Source organism: Pristiophorus japonicus, chromosome 11 (genome assembly GCF_044704955.1).
Source record: "Pristiophorus japonicus isolate sPriJap1 chromosome 11, sPriJap1.hap1, whole genome shotgun sequence".
Lineage (NCBI taxonomy): Eukaryota > Metazoa > Chordata > Chondrichthyes > Pristiophoridae > Pristiophorus > Pristiophorus japonicus.
Window position 1 is genome coordinate 201,097,555 of NC_091987.1, and position 22,970 is coordinate 201,120,524.

General features: G+C 41.6%; 1 protein-coding gene across 6 annotated transcripts in view; it reads right to left on the reverse strand.

Annotated features, from left to right (window-relative positions):
* snx19b (sorting nexin 19b) overlaps nucleotides 1–22,970 on the reverse strand; it is a 227,313-nt gene that overhangs the window by 142,617 nt on the left and 61,726 nt on the right. Inside the window, exon 9 of one of the 6 annotated variants that reach the window (XM_070894416.1) lies at nucleotides 15,305–15,369. The exons of 4 other annotated variants lie outside the window; for them this stretch is intronic. In XM_070894416.1, coding sequence (XP_070750517.1) covers nucleotides 15,336–15,369 — 34 coding nt within the window. In that variant the 3' untranslated portion in view covers nucleotides 15,305–15,335. Of the gene's footprint in view, nucleotides 1–15,304; nucleotides 15,370–19,496; nucleotides 19,974–22,970 lie in introns of those variants that run through there. One more of the 6 variants, XM_070894415.1, reaches the window with a different exon arrangement.

The following is a 22,970-nucleotide window of genomic DNA, read 5'->3' on the forward strand; positions in this document are numbered from 1 at the left end:
AACCGCCAAGGTAGGGGAAATTGCGGTCATAACATCAGGTTCCGCATGTACACTGAAAATACCAGTTCTACCTCACCACCATCTCTCTCGTCCCATCCACTGCTGTGCGAAAACCACATCAAGCACTTAATTTCCCTGTGATTTTCATGAGGTTGCAACAGAAAGTTAAGTTTAGTCATTTTCAGTGTAAGTACCTTTTTGACGTGATAATTGCCAATCAACCTCTCTTGCCCAGATTTATAAGTGTTTTCATTCCTTCAAGTTGTGAATTGTTTTAGAAGATTTTAAAAAGTGTCAAATTTTTTTCTTACTTTTCTTTCCTGCCTCTCTTTTCTCTCTCTCTTAGTTCAATCTTTCTTTCCCTCACTTTCTATATATGATTTGACATGGAATTCACCCACTCCATTTCACACACCTTCATTGAAAGAGATTGATTGCCAGGATTACCCAACAACTCCATTATCGTATCGCGCGACTACCAGGATAGAAGGCAAACCAGATGGACCTTGGTTTATCATCATCTAGCAATTGCTATGTTCCTATGTCTTGCCCCATCTTATCTATGCAAGATTCTCCTACTTTATATCCTCCACAAACACTCCACTCCTCTGATTCGGGCCTCTTGATCATTCCCTCTCCCTTTGCCCCTGCATTGCTGGAAGATCCTTCAGCCATCTCGAACCCACTCTCCAGAATTCCCTCCTTTAACTACGTTGCTTCTCTTTTCTCCTTTAAGAAAGTTGTGAAAACCAAGCTTTTGTTTACCCCTCACAATCTGCCCTTTCATGCCTCTGTGCTTATACACTTATCTGTGAACCACCCTGGGGTGTTTTTCACATTAAAGATGCTATATAAATGCAAGTTGTTGTTTTTGTACAATTACTTCAGGAAGATTATTACAATGATATTGCATTAAAATGTGGTAAGAAAAAGAACATCTGAAAAATGCTTGTTATATTCAACTATGCTGCTAACACTCAAAGCATAATGGTGCCATATATTAAATACATTTATTTTCAAATCACGACATGACATGCTAAAGTGCAATTTTTGGAGTTCTCTATTAAACAAATTATGATTGAACATTTTGCCTTGTTAGCTCAAATAGTTCAGTAAATAATAATACATTTACTTGAGATATCATTAAAAAAATTTAAAATATATATATTATTTAAAAATCTAGTAATTTTCTATCATAGTGGAGAAATTTAACATTCCACAAATATAAAATGTGTTTTTCATGGCCAGAACGGTTGTTCAGCAGTCAATATGTCATTAAAAACTTAGTTACACCTATTCCAATATGGCTTAATTTTTAATGGGGTGTTTAACAGTAGAATTAGATCGGAAAAGCTTAACTTTTCATCAGTTCAACTGATTTCACTGATTGCCAGCTATGAGAAGTTCCACGGCGCAGCCTGTGGCGGAGCAGTGAATGACTGACCGCAACTTCAGGATTTCCGCATTTACCTGCGCATGCGATAAATCTTAAAGTTACGGTCAGTTTCAGAGGTGTAATGATGGCAACCGCTAACAGTTTGCCATCATTACCACCGCAAAATCTGGGTCTTTGTGTATGTCTTGGAATGTTGTGCAGCCAAATGATCAACGTTTTGAACTCCAAGGAACACCATTGTCAGACAAGAGTTAATCTGCCAGATGGTAATTTTTTCTAAGCACAACCCTTTGTATAGTGAAAAGAATGGCACTACGACAGTGATGTTTTTTCACAGATTTTAACAGTTGAAGTCTGAATTTAACTTTCACCATGTGTGTTACAGAAGCTATTCTGTTTGTAATGCCAATAAAAAATATTAAATCTGATAACGACATAAATCTGGGTCAGGTACAGCAGCAACAAAATTAAACCCACTCGCATGCAACTCCGATAAATCAATATGGTTAAACGGTAAAAAAAATATTCCGACTGATTTACAGTTTGTAACAGGAAACCAATGTGCTTCCAAACAAAATCACTGGTTGCTCCAATTAATGAAATCACACAACAAATTGTTTGCAGATCTAAAATGCCATGATAAATCTACCTATCAAATGACCAATGTTGCATCAATATAGACATTGTCAAGCATCTTCAGTTGTGCCAAATAAATGCTAGGCTGTTTTAAAGCTTCCCACCACTTTAAAAAGACTTGTGATAACAGGAACTGGGAATAAAATTCTTCAAACGTAACTTGCAGAAATGGACATTTTTTGCGACAAATGTAATTTGCTGAGTTCTAAAATGACACAACATTCTAACAATACATTTCTCACGACAGACTTATACAGCTTCTTTTGACCATATTTAAATGACCTGACAGCATCAACAGAAACATAAAAAAAGAGTTACTAACCTACTCCAGACTTTTAACTGATCTCTCAGCAGGTCACATAAGGATACCACTTCTGTTCCAGGATAATTTCTGCAAATGGCTTTTATATTATTATTTATTCACAGGATATGGATGTCGCTGGCAAGGCCAGCATTTATTGCCCATCCCTAATTGCCCTTGAAAAGGTGGTGGTGAGCTGCCATCTTGAATCGCTGCAGTCTGTGTGGTGAAGATACCATCTCAGTGCTGATAGGTGGGGAGTTCCAGAGACGATGAAGCAACGGCGATATATTTCCAAGTCAGGACGGTATGTGACTTTGAGGAAAACTTGGAAGTGGTGGTGTACCCATGCGCCTGCTGACCTAGTCCCTCTAGGTGATAGAGGTCGTGGGTTCAAAGGTGCTGTCTAAGAAGCTGTGCCGAGTTCCTGCAGTGCATCGTGTAGATGGTACACACTGCAGACATGGGGCGCGGCAGTGAAGGGAGTGAATGTTTCATCCAAGTTAAATCAACTTGGCTTCTTCCACATTATCTCACCTTGATCTGAATTCTGTCAAGCAATATGTACTAAATCAACTTTATAGCTCCTCCCACCCTGACCCACCCCCACCCCACCGCCACAACCCAGCCCCCCCATGAAGCAGATCTCCTCCAAACACATCAAAAGATCTGACAAAGTCATTGAGGATTTTTGCAACATCTGCAAACCCATTAAGTCTCATAGGGAGTGATATTCAATTAAATCTGGGAAATGTTTGAAAAGTAGAAGCAGAAAGTAGAATTTAAATTTTAATGTTAATGAAGGCAACCAAAGGCGAGATCCAAGAAATAGGCCTTTTGATGGTGAGGCGAGTTAAAACAAAATAAAGGTGTTTCGGGGGGGGGGGGGGGGGGGGGAGTTGCAGGTCGGCCATTGAAAGTGGACTGAAGGAGGGAGAGAACACAAAGTAGTCCAGACCCAGAGTTAAAAGAATGGAGAATGTGAGCTCAAATGCACCAGAGAGCAATATGGAGTCAGGCCACAGACTTGCAGACCAGGTCAATGATTTTGAGTCATTACTTTGGCAGATGCAGATGGTGATAGTTGAGCTTGATTCATCATCATCATAGGCAGCCACTCGGAATCGAGGAAGACTTGCTTCACTCTAAAAATGAGTCCTTAGGTGGCTGAACAGTCCAATACCACAGTCCCGGTCACAGATGGGACAGATAGTCGTTGAGGGAAAGGGTGGGTGGGACAGGTTTGCCGCACGTTCTTTTCGCTGCCTGCGCTTGATTTCTGCCTGCTCTCAGCGACAAGATTGGAGGTGCTCAGCACTCTCCCAGATGCACTTCCTCCACTTATGGCGGTCTTAGGCCAGGGACTCCAGGTGTCAGTGGGGATGTTGCACTTTATCAAGGAGGCTTTGAGGTTGTCCTTGTAATGTTTCCTCTTCCCACCTTTGACTCGTTTGCCGAGAAGGAGATCCGAGTAGAGCGCTTGCATTGGGAGTCTCGTGTCTGACATGCAAACAATGTGGCCTGCCCAGCGGAGCTGATCAAGTGTGGTCAGTGCTTAATGCTGGGGATGTAGGCCTGGTCGAGGACGCCAACGTTGGTGCGTTTGTCCTCCTAGAGGATTTGTAAGACAGAAACATAGAAAATAGGTGCAGGAGTAGGCCATTCGGCCCTTCGAGCCTGCACCACCATTCAATAACATCATGGCTGATCATTCCCTCAGTACTCCTTTCCTGCTTTCTCACCATACCCCTTGATCCATAAGGGCCATATCTAACTCCCTTTTGAATATATCCAATGAACTGGCATCAACACCTCTCTGCGGCAGGGAATTCCACAGGTTAACAACTCTCTGAGTGAAGAAGTTTTTCCTCATCTCAGTCCTAAATAGCCTACCCCTTATTCTAAGACTGATGTCCCCTGGTTCTGGACTTCCCCAACATCAAGAACATTCTACCCGCATCTAACCTGTCCCATCCCGTCAGAATCTTATATGTTTCTATGAGATCCCCTCTCATCCTTCTAAACTCCAATGTATAAAGGCTTAATTGATCCAGTCTCACCTCATATGTCAATCCTGCCACCCCGGGAATCAGTCTGGTAAACCTTCGCTGCACTCCCTCAATAGCAAGAACGTCCTTCCTCAGGTTAAGAGACCAAAAGTGAACACAATATTCCAGGTGAGGCCTCACCAAGGCCCTGTACAACTGCAGTAAGACCTCCCTGCTCCGATACTCAAATCCCCTACCTATGGAGGCCAACATACCATTTGCCTTCTTCACCACCTGCTGTACTTGTATGCCAACTTTCAATGACTGATGAACCATAACACTCAGGTCTCGCTGCACCTCCCCTTTTCCTAATCTGTCGCCATTCAGATAATATTCTGTCCTCACGTTTTTACCACCAAAGTGGATAACCTCACATTTATTCACATTATACTGCATCTGTCATGAGTTTGCCCACTCCCCTAACCTGTCCAAGTTACCCTGCAGCCTCTTAGCGTCCTCCTCAAAGCTCACACCGCCACCCAGTTTAGTGTCATCTGCAAACTTGGGTGATATTACACTCAATTCCATCATCCAAATCATTGATGTATATTGTAAAGAGCTGGGGTCCTAGCACTGAGCCCTGCGGCACTCCACTAGTCATTGCCTGCCATTCTGAAAAGGACCCGTTTATCCCGACTCTCTGCTTCCTGTCTGCCAACCAGTTCTCTATCCACGTCAGTATATTACCCCCAATACCATGTGCTTTGATTTTGCACACCAATCTCTTATGTGGGACCTTGTCAAAAGCTTTTTGAAAGTCCAAATACACCACATCCACTGGTTCTCCCTTGTCCACTCTACTAGTTACATCCTCAAAAAATTCCAGAAGATTTGTCAAGCATGATTTCCCCTTCATCCATCCTGACTTGAACCGATCCTGTCACTGCTTTCCAAATGCTCTGCTATTTCATCCTTAATAATTGATTCCAACATTTTCCCCACTACTGATGTCAGGCTAGCCGGTCTTTAATTACCCGCTTTCTCTCTCCCTCCTTTTTTAAAAAGTGGTGTTACATTAGCTACCGTCCAGTACATAGGAACTGATCCAGAGTTGATAGACTGTTGGAAAATGATCACCAGTGCATCCACTATTTCTAAGGCCACTTCCTTAAGTACTCTGGGATGCAGTCTATCAAGCCCCGGGTATTTATCGGCCTTCAATCCCATCAATTTCCCGCCTAATAAGGATATCCTTCTCACTAGACTCTCGGTCCCCTAATACTTCCGGAAGGTTATTTGTGTCTTCCTTCGTGAATACAGAACCAAAGTATTTGTTCAATTGGTCTGCCATTTCTTTGTTCCCCATTATAAATTCAACTGAATCCGACTGCAAGGGATCTACATTTGTCTTCACTAATCTTTTTCTCTTCACAGATCTTGCGGAGAAATCATTGGTGGTATTTCTCCAGCGACTTGAGGTGTCTACTGTAAATGGTCCATGTCTCTGAGCAATACTCTGGATCAGTTCATATGAATTGGAGTGTAGCTAATGTAAACCTACTTTTTTTAAAAAGGAGGGAGAGAGAATACAGGGAATTATAGACTGGTTAGCCTATCATCGGTAGTGGGGAAAATGTTGGAATCAATTATTAAAGATGTAATAGCAGTGCATTTGGAAAGCAGTGGCAGGATCACTCCAAGTCAGCATGGATTTATAAAAGGGAAATCATGCTTGACAAATCTTCCAGAAATTTTTGAGGATTTAACTAGTAGAGTGGGCAAGGGAGAACCAGTGGATGTAGTGTATTTGGACTTTCAAAAGGCCTTTGAAAAGGTCCCACACGAGATTCGTGTGCAAAATTAAAGTACATGGTATTGGGGGTAATGTATTGACGTGGATAGAGAACTGGTTGGCAGACAGGAATCAAAGAGTAGGAATAAACGGGTCCTTTTCAGAATGGCAGGTAGTGACTAGTGGAGTACCGCAAGGTTCAGTGCTGGGACCCCAGCTATTTACAATATACATTAATGATTTAGTCAAAGGAATTGAATGTAATGTCTCCAAGTTTGCAGATGACACTAAGCTGGGTGGCAGTGTGAGCTGTGAGGAGGATGCTAAGAGGCTGCAGGGTGACTTGGATAGGTTAGGTGAGTGGGCAAATTCATGGCATATATAGAAAATAGTTTACATCCTTAAAAAAAACTGTTTTCAAAACCATAGATTGTGAATAATGCCTGTGGAGTTTTACTTGCAAGAATCATCATTGGGCTTTTGACCAGGTTTCTAAAACCAATTAGCCTGCAGGTTAGAAAGAATAATAAAGCGAGGAAAACATGCAAAATAAAAGTAATAAAGGGTAATTCAGTCACACAGTAAGAACGGCAATATTATCCAATCAAATGTTTTGTAAGACTCAGAGTTAATGTCACGGTTTAATGTTCATCATAATGATGCTAATATAATGCCCTCTTCAGGTAAGAGACCATCAGACCATCCAGCCAGCCAATGAAATTTCCTCCAAACCATCTCTATCTTTTCAGTAACCAGAAATCCTTTCAGATACAAGGACCTTGTCTGCTTCCTTTCTGAAACACCGTAAAGTTTCCTGTTCAACCAACTGAGTTTATTCATTATGTTGTTCAGACTTATGATATTGTGACGTTTTATCTTAATGGCCTACTTACTTTAATCGTCTTTATCTTAAATTTACACCCCTTAATTATGGAATTTCTTACATTGCAACAGTGACTACACTCCAAAAGTACTTCATTGGCTGTAAAGCGCTTCGAGACATCCGGTGGTCGTGAAAGGCGCTATATAAATGGGGAAAATGTTGGAATCAATTATCAAATATGAAATAGCAGCGCATTTGGAAAGCAGTGATAGGATTGGTCCAAGTCAGCATGGATTTATGAAAGGGAAATCATGCTTGACAAATCTTCTGGAATTTTTTGAGGATGTAACGAGTAGAGTGGACAAGCGAGAACCAGTGGATGTGGTGTATTTGGACTTTCAAAAGGCTTCTGACAAGGTCCCACACAAGAGATTGGTGTGCAAAATCAAAGCACATGGTATTGGGGGTAATATACTGACGTGGATAGAGAACTGGTTGGCAGACAGGAAGCAGAGTCTCGGGATAAACGGGTCCTTTTCAGAATGGCAGGCAGTGATTAGTGGAGTGCCGCAGGGCTCAGTGCTGGGACCCCAGCTCTTTACAATATATATTAATGATTTAGATGATGGAATTGAGTGTAATATCTCCAAGTTTGCAGATGACACTAAACTGGGTGGCGGTGTGAGCTGTGAGGAGGACGCCAAGAGGCTGCAGGATAACTTGGACAGGTTAGGCGAGTGGGCAAATACATGGCAGATGCAGTATAATGTGGATAAATTTGAGGTCATCCACTTTGGGAGCAAAAACACGAAGGCAGAATATTATCTGAATGGTGGCAGATTAGGCAGTGAGACCTGGGTGTCATGGTTCATCAGTCATTGAAAGTTGCCATGCAGGTACGGCAGGCAGTGAAGAAGGCAAATGGTATGTTGGCCTTCATAGCTAGGGGATTTGAGTATCGGAGCAGGGAGGTCTTACTGCAGTTGCACAGGGCCTTGGTGAGGCCCCACCTGGAATACTGTGTTCAGTTTTGGTCTCCTAATCTGAGGAAGGACGTTCTTGCAATTGAGGGAGTGCAGCGAAGATTCACCAGACTGATTCCAGGGATGGCTGGACTGACATATGAGGAGAGACTGGACCAACTGGGCCTTTATACACTGGAGTTTAGAAGGATGAGAGGGGATTTCATAGAAACATATAAAATTCTGACAGGACTGGACAGGTTAGATGCAGGAAGAATGTTCCTGATGTTGGGGAAGTCCAGAACCAGGGGACACAGTCTTAGGATAAGGGGCAGGCCATTTAGGACTGAGATGAGGAGAAACTTCTTCGCTCAGAGAATTGTTAACCTGTGGAATTCCCTGTTGCAGAGTTGTTGATGCCAGTTCATTGGATATATTCAAGAGGAAGTTAGATATGGACCTTACGGCTAAAGGGATCAAGGGGTATGGAGAGAAAGCAGGAAAGGGGTACTGAAGGAATGATCAGCCATGATCTTAGTGAATGGTGGTACAGGCTCGAAGGGCCGAATGGTCTACTCCTGCACCTATTTTCTATGTTTCTATGTAAGTCTTTCTTTCTTTCAGTTTTGTATACAGCTGAAAGAAGTACCTGTTTCTATCTTACCAAATCCCATCTTAAGCTTTGAAAAGGTCATATGTAGATGACATGATGATGTGTTTCTGTGTGCTTCTCATCACAGAATGACATGCTTTTCTGAAAGTGTTCCATTCGCTACTCCTGACATCATTTAGTGAGCATAAATTCTTCTCAAATTTTTCTCAAACTCCTCAGGCCTCTCTTGAAAGCCTGTGTTTAGAAGAGCAGCGAGTTCTCACTGTGTGCTGGGCAACAGTCATTTCCCAATCAACACCACCAAAACAGATTAACTGGATATTGTTTCATGTTTGTGTGCAAGTTGGCCATTGCTTTAAGCTTTTATCAGTAAACTTTTCACAAAATAAATCCTGAGTTTTTACTTCAAAGAGGAATGCTTCTGTGTGAGACAGCAACAGATAGAGTATTGATTGTTCAGTTGCTGCTTCCTTTTTTTTTTATAAATTCCCAAACCATCATTGTTTACAGAACTGTTATTTTTCCACAGTGCAAACCTCAACATGTGCCTTTGCACAGGCTACAATTTTCCCATTTGTTTTTGATCTGAGAGCATTGGAAGATGAAATTTGGAAGGTGTTTGAGGAGAACAAACTAAGCATATTTAAACATCAGATCAGCAAGGGTATCTCGGATAGAGAAATATACATTAAGATAGAGGGAGATAAAGAAATAAGGAGGCAGCCGCGAGGCGGGAGTTCCCGCGCCAGGCACGGAAAGCCCGCCCTGCAACCTATATTGGGCTTACCATCCCCAAGAGGAAGTGGAGCACAAAATACCGCGCTGCACTTCCTCTTGGGGGCGGGAGCGGGGCGCAAAGCCACATGAAGTTTGCCGCGCTACGAGGTGGGACGCATCGCACTGGCGTGTGGACAGGGCCATCCCCTTCCATTGAAGGGGAGGGCCAAGCTGCCGACTCTGCGGGCGGGATTCGGGGCCATCGCTGGACCACCAGGGAGCGGGGTGCCATGGCAGCAGCCCGGCACACGAGCAGAGTGCGGGGCTGCAAGCTCGCATCACAGACCCCACAATCTACAAACAAGTAAGTCAGCCTTTTTTTTCCTGCCGCACCTCCCCTTTAATTTTCGCCCCACGAGCGGCCAAGAGCCCGAAATATGCCTCTTGAAGCTGTCGCGGGCATCACTTCACAGACGCTAACGAATTTTTGTTCTGGGGCGAAAACAGGTTGCTGTGTACGGTGATGACGTTGTCGTCGCCGGCACAGTGGCGCAGGGCGCTACCGGTTACCACTGCCGTTGCTAAACTCCCGCGGAATCTCGGGATATCACATGAAACCAAGTTCTCTGTACCAGAGCAAACTAACTTGGCAGCACTCATGTTAATCGTCTTACATCCTGCATATTGTACACTCTAATCCTAGGTCCGTCCTCCTTTCCACATATCATTAATACTATCCATACCACAAGATCTGCAGACAGCAGCAACCAATTAAAACAATTCACTCTTCTTGCAGGAGAAGAAAGCTGATAATGCCTTGGAACATCAGGCCAAAGGGGGAGAAAGTACACAAATCCACCACAAAATACATGGAGGAAACACCTGCGATCATTGGAATGGAATCTAGAAATTCTGAAAAATTTCATGGACCAACCCAGGAATTTTGGGGCCGATTGTTTATGGAAATATTTAATTTAAAAGCTTACTAATATTTATCCAACTATAATAGGTAACAGGAAAAAAAATCATCTTAAATCTATTCCAACCCAAATTTTTCTTTCATAATGAAAGGAGTGTTATACCATACAAGACATAAGATATCATTCTATAATTAAGGTGGTCAGTTAATTGTGATGGCTCAAGTGTAATGGGAAGTAAGCATGCTGCTTAGAGACAGTCTGCATTAAGAACATAAGAATATAAATAGGAGCAGAAGTAGGCCATAAGAGTAGGCATGCTCTGCCATTCAATTAGATAATGGCTGATCTTCTATCTCAATTCCACTTTCCTGCCCTATCGCCATATTATAGACAAGACTTTTAGGGGACGAAATTGGTCGACGTACCATCGACATACCGCCCAAAATTACTAAATTCATCAAAAAACACCAACATACCACCGACATACCGCCCGGCGGAAAATTCATCAGTGACACACCACCCATGCAGACCGCCGACATACCATCCAAAATTACAAAATTCGTGATTTACCACCAACATACCACCGGAGCTGCAGACCGTCCTGGAAAAGATGATTTTAAGTCGATCTTCAGTGGGCGGTATGTAGACAGAGCTGACAGGTCTCTTTCACCCCCCTTTCAGTCTCTTCCCCCTCCTCCCCTCCCCGCAGCAATATCCCCCCGCTACATAACGATCTCAGGCCGCCCACAATGTCATGAGTAGGGGAGAGAGTAGAGAAACATTGATGCACTGTACCTCTGACCTTTCAGAGGATTATCTAGTGAATGGGAGATATACAAATAATGGGCACACAATTAAATGTACCAACTATGGGCATTACGTTATACAGCATGGGAATCAGACACCAATATGCTGTCCTCCACGCATTGAAAGCACATTCACTATTAAAATAAGTAATCATTTGGAGAACTACATTAAGAAAGAGCAATGCATTTAAGGTTAAACTCATACCTGTGTATGAGGAACTCCAAACAGTGTCTGGTCGCTCGTCGGTGCCTCTCGGGGGGCAGAGCTTCACAGCAGCATGCGCAAGTGCACAACTTGGAAGCCGAAGACTCCCGAGTGAAAAGACCTCTCCTCCGCACTCCGCCGGCTGCACTCTGCTCCGCCCGCTGCACTCCGCTCGGCTTACCGCCAAGAAAAAATTTATGAAAATCCTGCACGCTCCGCCTGAGCGGTATGGGCAGTAAAAAACGGCGCACTGCCTGCGGACCACCGAAAAACGGACGATCCATCTGTGCAACCAATTTCAGCCCCTTAGTGTATTACACAGGTAGATAGATATACAAATATGTTCAATTCTAAAGTATTATTATGGAAGAATATAGGCTTACATTCTTTCCTCAGATAATGAAGCAGTCCATGTGTATATGCAGTAAGACCTGGACAACATCCAGATTTGGGCTGATATTCGCGCCACACAAGTCCCAGGCATTAACCAGATCCAACTAGAGAGCGCATAACCACCTCCCCATGACATTCAATGGCACTACCATCACAGAGTCCCCAGCATTCTTGGGGTCACCACTGACCTGAAACTCAATTAGAGCAGCAATAAAAATGCCATGGCAACTACAGCAGGACAGAGGCTAGGTATTCTAGGGTGAGTGACTCAACTCCCGACTTCCCAAAGCCTCTCTACCACCTACAAGACACAAGTCAGGTGTGTTATGGAATACTCTCCATTTGCCAAGTTGGGTGCAGCTGCAACAACACTCAAGAAGCTCAACACCATCCAGGACAAAACAGTCTGTGAACTGCGTAATTAAATAAAGAACTGCTGCCCCGACAAGCTATTGTTAACCTATCTCCCATCCACAACTCCAGTCCTGCCCATCCATCTTTCTCACAACCCTCAAGCAACCATAAAAACCACCCAAGACACAGTGTGGCCAGCTCAAAAACCCAGCTTTTCTCCCTTTCTATCTGCCACCCAAGGACAAGCGTGGCTTGCCTACCACACAATGACAGAACAACACCTCCGAGAAATGTCATTTTCAATTGGGGGAAACCAGTCACAAAGAGAGGGAGATAAGCAAAAGTTGTGAAAGCCAAACAAGCAGAGAAAGTTAAAGTCAGAAAGAGGCAACAGAAAGTTAGAGGGGGGAATTGGCAGAAGCAGTTCCAGATGCCAGAACCATGTGTGTGATGCTTAATGCTGTGGCATTTCAAATTGTGTCTACAGTTACCAATAACAAAATCCATTCTTTATTTTGTGACATTTTCCAGAATCTCAGTTTGCTGAAGTGCATTTCTTTTCTTTTCAGATAAGCTTTCCTTCTCCTTGCCCATAAATGTAAATTGGTTTATAACTTTGTTTTCTGATCTGGCATTCTTCTCCCCTCCGTGCTCCAACATACAATTGTTAATCTATCTCACTAAATATCAACAATGGGCTATTAAGAATGATTTGGTACCAAATTATGGCCAATGCTTAAAATAAAAGGTAAGAAAATACAAATGAGAATCAGTCATATTTGCTGCTAAACTAGGAGTATGTTCATGGCTCGATTTAAAACGGACCCTTTTTTGCCTAGCAACAATTCATTACTTCATGATGAGGCCAGAAAGATGCAATGCTCCCAGGATATGCAGCTGATCTATAGCATACCACACCACTGTTGCATCCTTCCACTGGAGAGCAATAATAGTTAATCATCTTGGCAAATCCCTTAAGCCTGCAACATATACATAACTCACAGCTAGGGTCTACCATTCCAAGTTTCACAGATTTAAATTGTCACATTAAAATATGCTGGGAGTAAATAAACTATACTTTTAAAACAAAATATTCACCAACACAGTGTTTCCGTTCTGTAGTTAAATGCATCTAACAATGTGTTATGTTCTCAATGCACCAAGTCTCAGATATTTGGTCATGTGATACTTTAAAAAAAACGTCCTCCTCAAAATGAGGAAACTCTTGAAAATTCTAATCTACTCTCGAGTAATTATAAAAGACCTATATTTATCTAGTGCTGTATCCCTCATTCAGAAATGTCCCAAGCTGCTTCACATGCCATAAACTGGTTTGAAACATAGTGATTTTAAAAAAAAATGCAGGGTGGAATCAAAAACAAAGATTTTAACCCCTGGTTGGAGTCATGCGGGCAAGAGCCGAAGACAGGAAACCGCCCGGCACTCCGCAGTGTGAGAGACCAAGGAGGCAGGAAAGTTAAGCTGGCCGGCGGGCAGGAGCAGGACTTTGGGTGGCAGAAGGCAGGCGCCAGGGACATGAAGGAACGGTTCCCAGCACTCAGGTAAGTGATTTCTAGGGGAGGGGTTCAGGAGAGTTGGATGGAAGCCCACGGTTTCCTTGTGGGTCCCAGAAGACCACTTCTCCTGCTCCTGGCGAGCAAAGAAACAGGAAGAAATTAAAAATGTCTTAATTTTCTGGGCCTCTTCTGGCCCCAATGTCGGATCAGGTGGGACTGCCGCGATTCTTACTTAAAATTGTGTTGGAGTCCTGATTTTAATATACTTATGACGTCCCTGCTTGCCTAAGGTGGACGCCTCAGCCATATCCGATAAATGCACTGCTAAAGTGGTGTAGGGCGTGAGCCCATGAGAAGGCAGCTGTAAATTCTCTACTGCTACATTAACCACACGCCAGCCCTGTTCTCTTTGGTAGGACAGGGTTAAAATCAGGGCAAAGGAATCGGTGTAATCTTATGCTATGAAGAAAGGAGATCATTTAAAATGAGCTTTTTGTTTGGTTTTATAAAAAGCATAGAATAGCTCATAACTCAATATCTTTTATTTATTATTTTAGAACTGAAAAAGAATTGTTCTGGTGCCGATGAACAAATATTTTACTGGGGCCAGTACTGTACAGAACCTGTATTGGCACCATATGCGCTAAAGTTCCTTCTGTACCTACTTAAAGTAGCATGTTGACATAGCTGACTTTCACCACTAGCCGCCAGGTGCTCATACCATGCATCACTGTAATACTCAGCGCTTAACAGAAGTTTACTGCAGTTCTTACCCCATTGGAATCCAAACTAATGTTTTTAGCAATGATGGGGAATTTGTTTTTCAAAAATTAGATTTTTTGGTGAATTTTCGTACATCTCAAAGTGAAGGCATTGTTGCTGGGGATTTGAACACGTTTCTACATTTTGAGGCCAGTATGGCATCAGGCACTCCCTGGTTCATTACATTGTTTCTGGAAATTCATTCCCCAAAGCTCATTTTACATTTGGCCCTTAAGACCAACAAATGAGATAAATTTGAACACAGGTCTCAGTGATGAGTACGACAGCCAATTGTTACCATGTATTAGTCGAAACCAAAACTAGTCACACTGAGATCAAAGGAAAGAGGGAGGCACATTCCAAAGGAATACCATTTTTCCTACATTATTCCTGTGGCGCTCTTAAAATTTGAAACTTTTGGGAGACAGTTTGTGAGCTGGCAAACCCGCATGTCAAGGAATGTATGTACGGATGATCAACACTTCCACTTTCATGCCAGATTTAATGATTAGGACCCACTCAAAAACATTCAAAAGAATTGGAGTTTCTAAAGAAAAAATTTACTTTATATAATTTTTTGTGTAACAAAATCAAGCAAAAAAGTTATAACACAGCCGTCTTGGATTCTTAGAAATACTTTTCAACTGCCAAAATATATGGCTCATCCGGATGGAAGGCCAGTGGGAATAAAGAAACTCCCAGTTATTATATTTTAGATGGAATGTGCATAAAAAGAAAGACACATTTTACACTATTAAGTAATGTCTGGAATTGACATCAAACAATCCAACACTGATCTCTTTTAACTAAAACAATTATGCACTGCAAGTACCTGCCAAAGTTGATTGCTGAAACTGATTTAAGCCCCCAAGATTTCTAAATTATTCATCATTCCAAGTCAGTGCACATAAATTCTATTAATTTTGCAGAAAAGTACATTCAGAAACTGATCTTTTTTTAAATTAGATCCCCCATGCATTGCTTATGGTAAGTCAGAGGGTAAATTGGACCAGATTATGCTGTCAAAATATTGGTGAAGCTAATGGCGCTCACCATTATTTATGCACAAATGATGCAGGAAGTTCAAGCGAGCGGTTGAATGCAGAAATCCAAAAGTTGGCATCCGAGTTGCACCATTCCGCCATGAGCTTCATGAATTCGGCACCTTGCTGTCTGCCGCACCACTGAAATGCATTAAATGTTGTGTAGTTGCTGTACTTGTGCGGTAGATACTAACGAAACGCGCCACAGAAAGTTATCATCAAGGCATTTCAAGTCTCAGTATCCTTTTAACAACGTGATAAATGTTAATTACTGCCAATCAACCTCTCTGGGACTGAAAATTAACTATTAAAAGTATAAAGTCTCATTCTTTCAGGTTTTAATTGTTGAAGACTTTAAAAATGTAACATTTTAAATTTACATTTTTTTAAAAACTTTTTTCCTCTTTCTCTCTTAATCCAATCAACTTTTACCGCTCTTCATTTCTCTTTCTGAACGTGATTTAACATTGCATTCACCTACTTTAATTTACACTTCCTTCTCAGTCCGTGCGCTATTTCACAATCCTTCATTCTGATTGGTTAAGGATATACACAGTTGCTTTCCCCATTCACTTAGGTCCCAGATGCCGTTTCCCTCGCTGCAACATTACCAGCTTGTACTTTCCGCAATTTGCTACGCAAAAATATTTTAAAGCCAAGGGAAAGTGTAAATAACTGCAGACACCGTTGGATGCCCTGATTCAGCAAACTGCGACCCATTACTTCATAAGGCTGGGAGCATTATATTATACACCACATCATCTATTATTCCACTGTTAAAGTGGAGCAGTGCATAACATTCCATCTAAAGTATAATAACTGGGAGTTTAAAGTCACCAGGACAATATAAATATCTCGAGGTCAATCGCTCTTTGGCAGGCGCTGAGATTAATCAGAGTATTTTCTGCTGCTGGGAAGTTTCTCTCTAGATTGGTAGATGTTTGAAAATCCGTAGCTCCACTTTAAGCTCAAACGAATCCAGTAACAAATCCTGATCTCCATATTACAAAAAGGATAGAGACTCACTGGTGAATGTGCAAAAAAGATTTACAAGGATACCATAACTATCAGGAAAGACACATCAGGCTAGGATTCTTTTCTCCAGAAAAGAGAAGACTGAGGGGTCTTTAAAATTATGAAGGGGTTTGATAAGGGTTTGTAAACGTAGAGAAGATGTTTCCAGTTGTGTGTGTGTGGGGGGGGGGGGAAGAAGAGTCCACAAAGAGGGGTCACAAATATAAGAAAGTCATGAATAAATCCAATAAAGAATTCAGAAAAACCTCTTCAACTAGAGTGGTTAGAATGTGGATCTTGCTACCGAATGGAGTAGTTGAAGCGAACAGCATAGATGCCTTTAAGGGGAAGCTTGATACATACAGGAGGGAGAAAGGAATAGAAGAATTTGCAGATAGAGTCAGCTGAAGTAGGGTGAGAGGAGGCTCATATGGAACATAAACACTGGCACAGACCAGTTGGTCAGGGGCTTGAGTCAACTATGTGATATGCATGTGCTTGGTGAGCCATTAGACGTTTTCTTGTAAGTAGAGGCTGAGTAGAAGGACAAACACGTATGCTTGAATTATTGCCACGGCTACTTCCAAGATCGTTAAAAGGAATAGGATCAGCGAGGTTAATAAGGCCACGGATGGTATGATGGTAATGAGTACGAAGGCTGCGGTGGCGATTAGTTGTATGAGGAGGTGGCCGGCTGTTAAGTTGGCGGTCAGCCGTACACCTAGGGCTAGTGATCGGATAAAAAGGCTAATAGTTTCAATAATGATTAGAATGGGGACTAGAGGGGTGGGGGTGCCTTCTGGTAAAAGGTGACCTAGGGCAATGGTGGGTTGGTTGAGTATGCCAATAAGTACAGCTGTTAGTCAAAGTGGGATGGCAAATGCTATATTAAGGGATAATTGGGTTGTTGGGGTGAAAGTGTAGGGTAGTAGTCCGAGGAGGTTAATAGTAATTAGGAATAGTATCAGGGCCGTTAGGATGATAGCTCATTTATGGCCACCGAGGTTTATGGGCTGAAGTAGTTGGTAGGTAAATCGGTTAATAAATCACGATTGAAGGGTTATTAGTCGGTTATTTAATCATCGATTTGTGGGGGTTTGGAGGATTAATCATGGGATTATGATTGCCAGGGCAATTAGTGGGACTCCGAGGAGTGAGGGGCTTAGGAATTGGTCGAAAAAGCTTAGGTTCATGGTCAGTTTCAGGGCTCTGGTTTAGGTTTTTCAGCACTTTTTGGTGTGGGGTCATTGTTGAATAGGTGTGTTATTACTTTTTTTGGTAGAATCACCAGGAAAAAAACTCATGAGAAGACTAGGATGGAAAATCAGGGGCTGGGGTTTAGTTGAGGCATGTCACTAAGGGTGGTGGGGAGTCACCAATTTTTAGCTTAAAAGGCTAACGCTGGGCCCGGTTTAGCTTCTTAGTGAGGCTTCTTCTAGTATTAATGAAGATCAGGCTTCAAAGTGTTTAAGAGGGACTGCTTCTATTACGATGGGTATGAAGCTGTGGTTTGCACCACAGATTTCTGAGCATTGTCCGTAGTAGACACCAGGGCGGGAGACAATGAAGGCAGTTTGATTTAGTCGCCCTGGTACTGCATCTATTTTTACTCCAAGGGCTGGGAGGGTTCAGGAGTGTAGGACGTCTTCTGCGGACACTAAGACACGAATTGGGGACTCTATTGGTACAACTATTCGGTGGTCTGTCTCCAATAGACGGAATTGTCCGGGGGTTAGGTCTTGTGTTTGAATTATGTAAGAGTCAAAGCCCAGATCTTCATAGTCTGTGTATTCATAGCTTCAGTATCACTGGTGTCCCATAGCTTTAATAGTGAGATGGGGGTCATTGATTTTGTCTATAAGGTATAAAATTCGCAAGGATGGGAGGGCGATTATAAGAAGAATTACAGCGGGGAGGATGGTTCATACAATTTCAATTTCTTGGGAGTCTAAGATATACTTGTTTGTAAGTTTCGTAGATACTATCGCCACAATGATGTAAAGAACTAAGGTGCTAATTAAAAATACGATTATTAGTGTGTGGTCGTGAAAATGGAGAAGTTCTTCCATAACTGGGGAGGCTGCATCTTGAAATCCTAATTGTGAGGGGTGTGCCATTACAGGTAAGACACACGAGATTCCAACTCGCGATTCTGCCTCGACAAGGCAGTGTTATAGGCTTTACTAGAGTCTTATAAGAAAGTGACAGAGTGGTTATGTGGCTGGCTTGAAACCAGCATATGGGGGTTCAATTCCTTCCTTCCTTGTTTAGAAAGAGGCTTGTTGAACTTGTACAAATGCTGGTTCTTCATAGGTGTGGTGAGGTGGTGGGCAGCCGTGAAGTCATTCAACATTAGTGTGTGGTAGTCCTACGGACAGAACTTCTCGTTTGGAGGCAAATGCTTCTCAAATAATAAATAATAATATAATTACAGCGACTAGGGAAATTAATGAGCCGATTGAGGAGACTGTATTTCATAGGGTGTAAGCATCTGGGTAGTCGGAGTACCGTCGTGGTATCCCAGCTAAGCCCAGGAAGTGTTGGGGAAAAAAGGTTAAATTTACTCCAATGAACATTACTAAGAATTGAGTTTTTGTTCAGGTTGAGTGGAGGGTGTACCCTGAGAATAGTGGGAATCAGTGGATGAAGCCGGCTATAATGGCAAACACTGCCCCCATGGATAGTACGTAGTGGAAGTGGGCTACTACGTAATAAGTGTTCCTGTGCTGTAAACTCTATGTAATTCTATGCAAAATGGATGTTTTTTTTTCTATTGTTTGTAAGTGACAGAAATTTGCATGTCAGACAAAGTGTGATGTCTGAAGTGCAACAGAGACGTCTCAAAACTTTTATCTTTTTTACTCAAAAACCCCTGATGGGCAAGCGATTCTTAATAGCCTTACGACCATGATTTTATTTTTTTATTACGTTTGATTTTGCTTCAGCCATTTGGGGAAGAACTCACATTTTAAAAAAAATGAACATCCTTTGTGTGACTTTTTCTCTCCATAAAATTCCAGTAGGATTCCAGTATAAAAATAGGTCAGATGTAAATTAAAACTGCTCACATGTATTTATTTGGCAAATGGAAAAAGGTACTTGGTACTGCTGTATTCGATCTGCCAAAGGACAAAAAAGGAAATGTAGCCACATGCACAATTAAATTTATTGCAAAAGCAACAGCTTTAGTAGGCAGTTAGCACAGCAATAATGTCAAGCTGAAAAAAGCATCAGGATAAAATTACAGCCCATCTTTCTGTTCCTCATCACAGTTCTATCCTATCAGTCCACATTCTTTAGCAAATTCATGCTCCAGACATCTTAAAGCATTTCATAAAATCATAGAATAGTACAGAACAGAAAGAGACCATGTAGCCCATCGAGTCAGCGGCAGCTCTTTGGAAAATCAATCCAGCTAGCCCCACTCCCCCTGCTCTTTCCCCATATCCCGGCAATTTTTTCCCCTTCAAGTATTTATCCAATTCCCTTTTGAAGGCTGCTGTTGAATCTGAATCCATCACCCGATCAGGCAGTGCATTCCAAATCCTGACCATCCGCTGCGTAAAATTGTTTTTCCTCATGGCGCCTCTGGTTCTTTTGCCAATCGCCTTAAATCTGCGCCCTCTCGTTATCGACCCTTCAACCATCGGACACAATTTCTCTATCTAAATTTGTACAGAAAAGCAACGTAGGATGTGCAGTGAAGACTTTCCCCCTTTTCAGCTTTGTCACTGTAATGCATTCAAGGGAAGAAGGAATAATAGAAAGATATATTTTTTCACTTTTTACCAAATGACAGCATTAAACATTACTTGGTCCAGTTATGACACTGACCAGAAATAATGCATGATTTAGATGTAATATATGACACCTTCATAATGTTCTACCAATGCACTTTAACCTCAAACTTAGAAAAACTTCCTCTCCGTTACTAGAACCCACTTCTTTTCCCAGGTTTTTAGGTTTATAGATTCTCCGAAGATGATGCATTAATCACTAAAACATCAGGAGACAACGGTGCTGTAGACTCCTCTCCACTAGGAAGTAATTATGACTGATAGAGAGACTCAGTTAAAGTATAACCTTTAAATGCCATCAGAAACAAAAGCTCTCTTCCAACTGTTTCTCAGCTGGATTTCACTTGGAATATCCAATCTTTTGGAGCTAGGGGCCAAATCCTAGTGTCAAAGTGAGTGATTATACAGAAATGTGAGCCCCAATACACAGAAAATTCAAACACCCTATTCACAAAAAATGTATCGAGCATGTGCCTTGCCCATCTCATATTTAAACGTCTGCTACTGCTAGTCGAATATCTGATCTGGCAATTTTCCAATCAATGAATCTAGACTAGGTCCCCTTTCATACCACCGAAATAAGCCAATTTCTAATCCAAAACCATTACCTATGACTCTGACTATGACTATTAACTATGACTCCTCTTTTTCTTTATCTATGTCAACGTGAACCTAATGAAGTTACAATTATTATTCCCAAATGTTTTCCTTTTGCAATTCCTTACTTCTCCTCTATTACCCAGAATCAGATCTACCATTGCATCTTTCCTTGTTGAGCACACAACATACTGATTGTGGAAACCATCCTGGATTAGTTCGACAAATCCCTTCCCATTGTTACCATAAACGTTTGTTTTATCCTGCTTTACCTTAGCTTAACTAAAGTCTCCCACTATTAGAACTTGGTGCCAACTGTAAACCTCACATCCTCAATTTCTTTCCTACTATTGGTGGTCTATATTTATTTCCATATGGCAACAGATCCTTTATTATTCTTTAGCTCAACCCAGACAGACTGTGTCTGAGCTTATGTTCATGAAAAACTTTTTATGACTACAATTCTGTCCCTAAATAACCGGCTGCATCACCCACTCTACCTTCTTTTCCTTTTTTTCTACTAAACATTTTATAGGCAGGAATATTTTGTTCCCATTTCTGCCCTGGCTGAAGCTAACTTTCCATGAAGGTAACATAATACCCTCAATGTTAATTAGTACCTTTAGTTCTCAACTGTTTTTCAGTTGTTATTTATATTTGCATCTACTCAATGTAACAATATCCAATTCATACTCCTCAGTAATCTTTTCCCTTCTATTTTTTCTTATTCTTTCCTTCACTGTCATTTTTCTTAACTTCTCTCCTTACCGCCCTAACTCAAATCGCTCCAAACTCCAATCCAAGGTTACTATTTTAAATTGCTTTGCCCCACCACTATGTTTTTTTACCTTCCCCCATATTCTCCAAGACAAGTCTCCATCTGACAAGGTTACCAGTTCAAACTCTATCCATTCTTGGTATCAAGACGTTGGTGCCAGTTTGGTTCAAATGGAATCTGACCATACTCAACAGCCAACACCAAAACTGGCACCAATGCCCTCAACATGAAACCCTCCCGAAAACACCACTTTCTCAACCAGGCATTCAAATGCCTAATCTTACGCTGTCTTTGCATCTGGTGCAAGTTGTATTCTTGAAAATACTAGCCTTAACATCTTTTTTTTACTTTATAAATTCTGCAGGATTTGAGAGATTCTTGTCTCACCTTAGATGGAGGTTTTTATTAATAAATAAAAATGTAACTCAAGTCTGTATCGGAGTGGCTTCGGGGTACCAATTTTTAAAGTGATCATCAGGAGAAGATAGCCAAGGTAAGTGCTCACCAGGACTGAAACTAGCCAATGCCTTCGCTCACCTGGAATGTGAGGAATTTGTTGAAAAGCAGTTAATGGAGACTGTTTCTGAAAGTAGTCAATAGCTACTAATGGAACTTCTTTCTAACTCCTCATATTTCTCGAGCAAGATGCTTCCCCCATCCCACTAACATCATTAGTTTCCACATGGACCATTAGCTGTTTAGTCAACCATCCCAAAAGTCTATCTACACACTCCTTTATATTTATCTCCCTCCCATCATGTCGAACTGGACTCCAAGTTGCAGCCGCAGACATCCTGTCTAACCCACTGACTATTTCTCCCACTTTTAGAATCGGGCTTCTCCTTTGCTGACTGGTCTGCCAGGTAGTATCCTACTACAATTGGGTCCCAGTCCACATAATATATGCCAACCACCTTTTTTCCTTGAGAAACAGCCTCCATTCGCAAATATTCAATCAACTTGTCGCATACCAGACCAGCAAAGGTGTTTGTTATTTACCTGACAATATTTGGTAAAGTGATCACCTTAAACATTCCTTCCTTTAAGTCATTCAAATATAGATCAGAGTTCAGTTTTAATTTGTTTCATCCCAAAAAATGAATCAATCAAAAGTCCTCCACAATTTTAAGAATATCCAAGTTTTCACATGTATATAGAAAAATATCTGGTGCAATATAAATACTAATTGAATATGGCACAGCATTATGCAGTAAAGTCCTGCAAATAGTTGATAAAGCTAATGAGGCAGCACCACAAACTGAGAAATTAATTATTTGCCTGAAAGATTGATTGTTAAATTAACCTTTAAAAATGGACTTAATGCCGTCTTCAGTTTATGAAACTGTAGTACACCTGAAAGGTACTGTACCACAAGACTGAAATACAAAACCTTAAACTCTTGTTTCTTCATTACACAATTCCCTTCTACGGAAAGCTGAAACCAGAATATAATAGTTATATTTTCACATTCCAGGATACTGGATAAATTCCAAATAAGAACAGCATGTACTAGTCTGTCGATATTTTCCTCATTCTTCCATTGGTTACTAACTAAC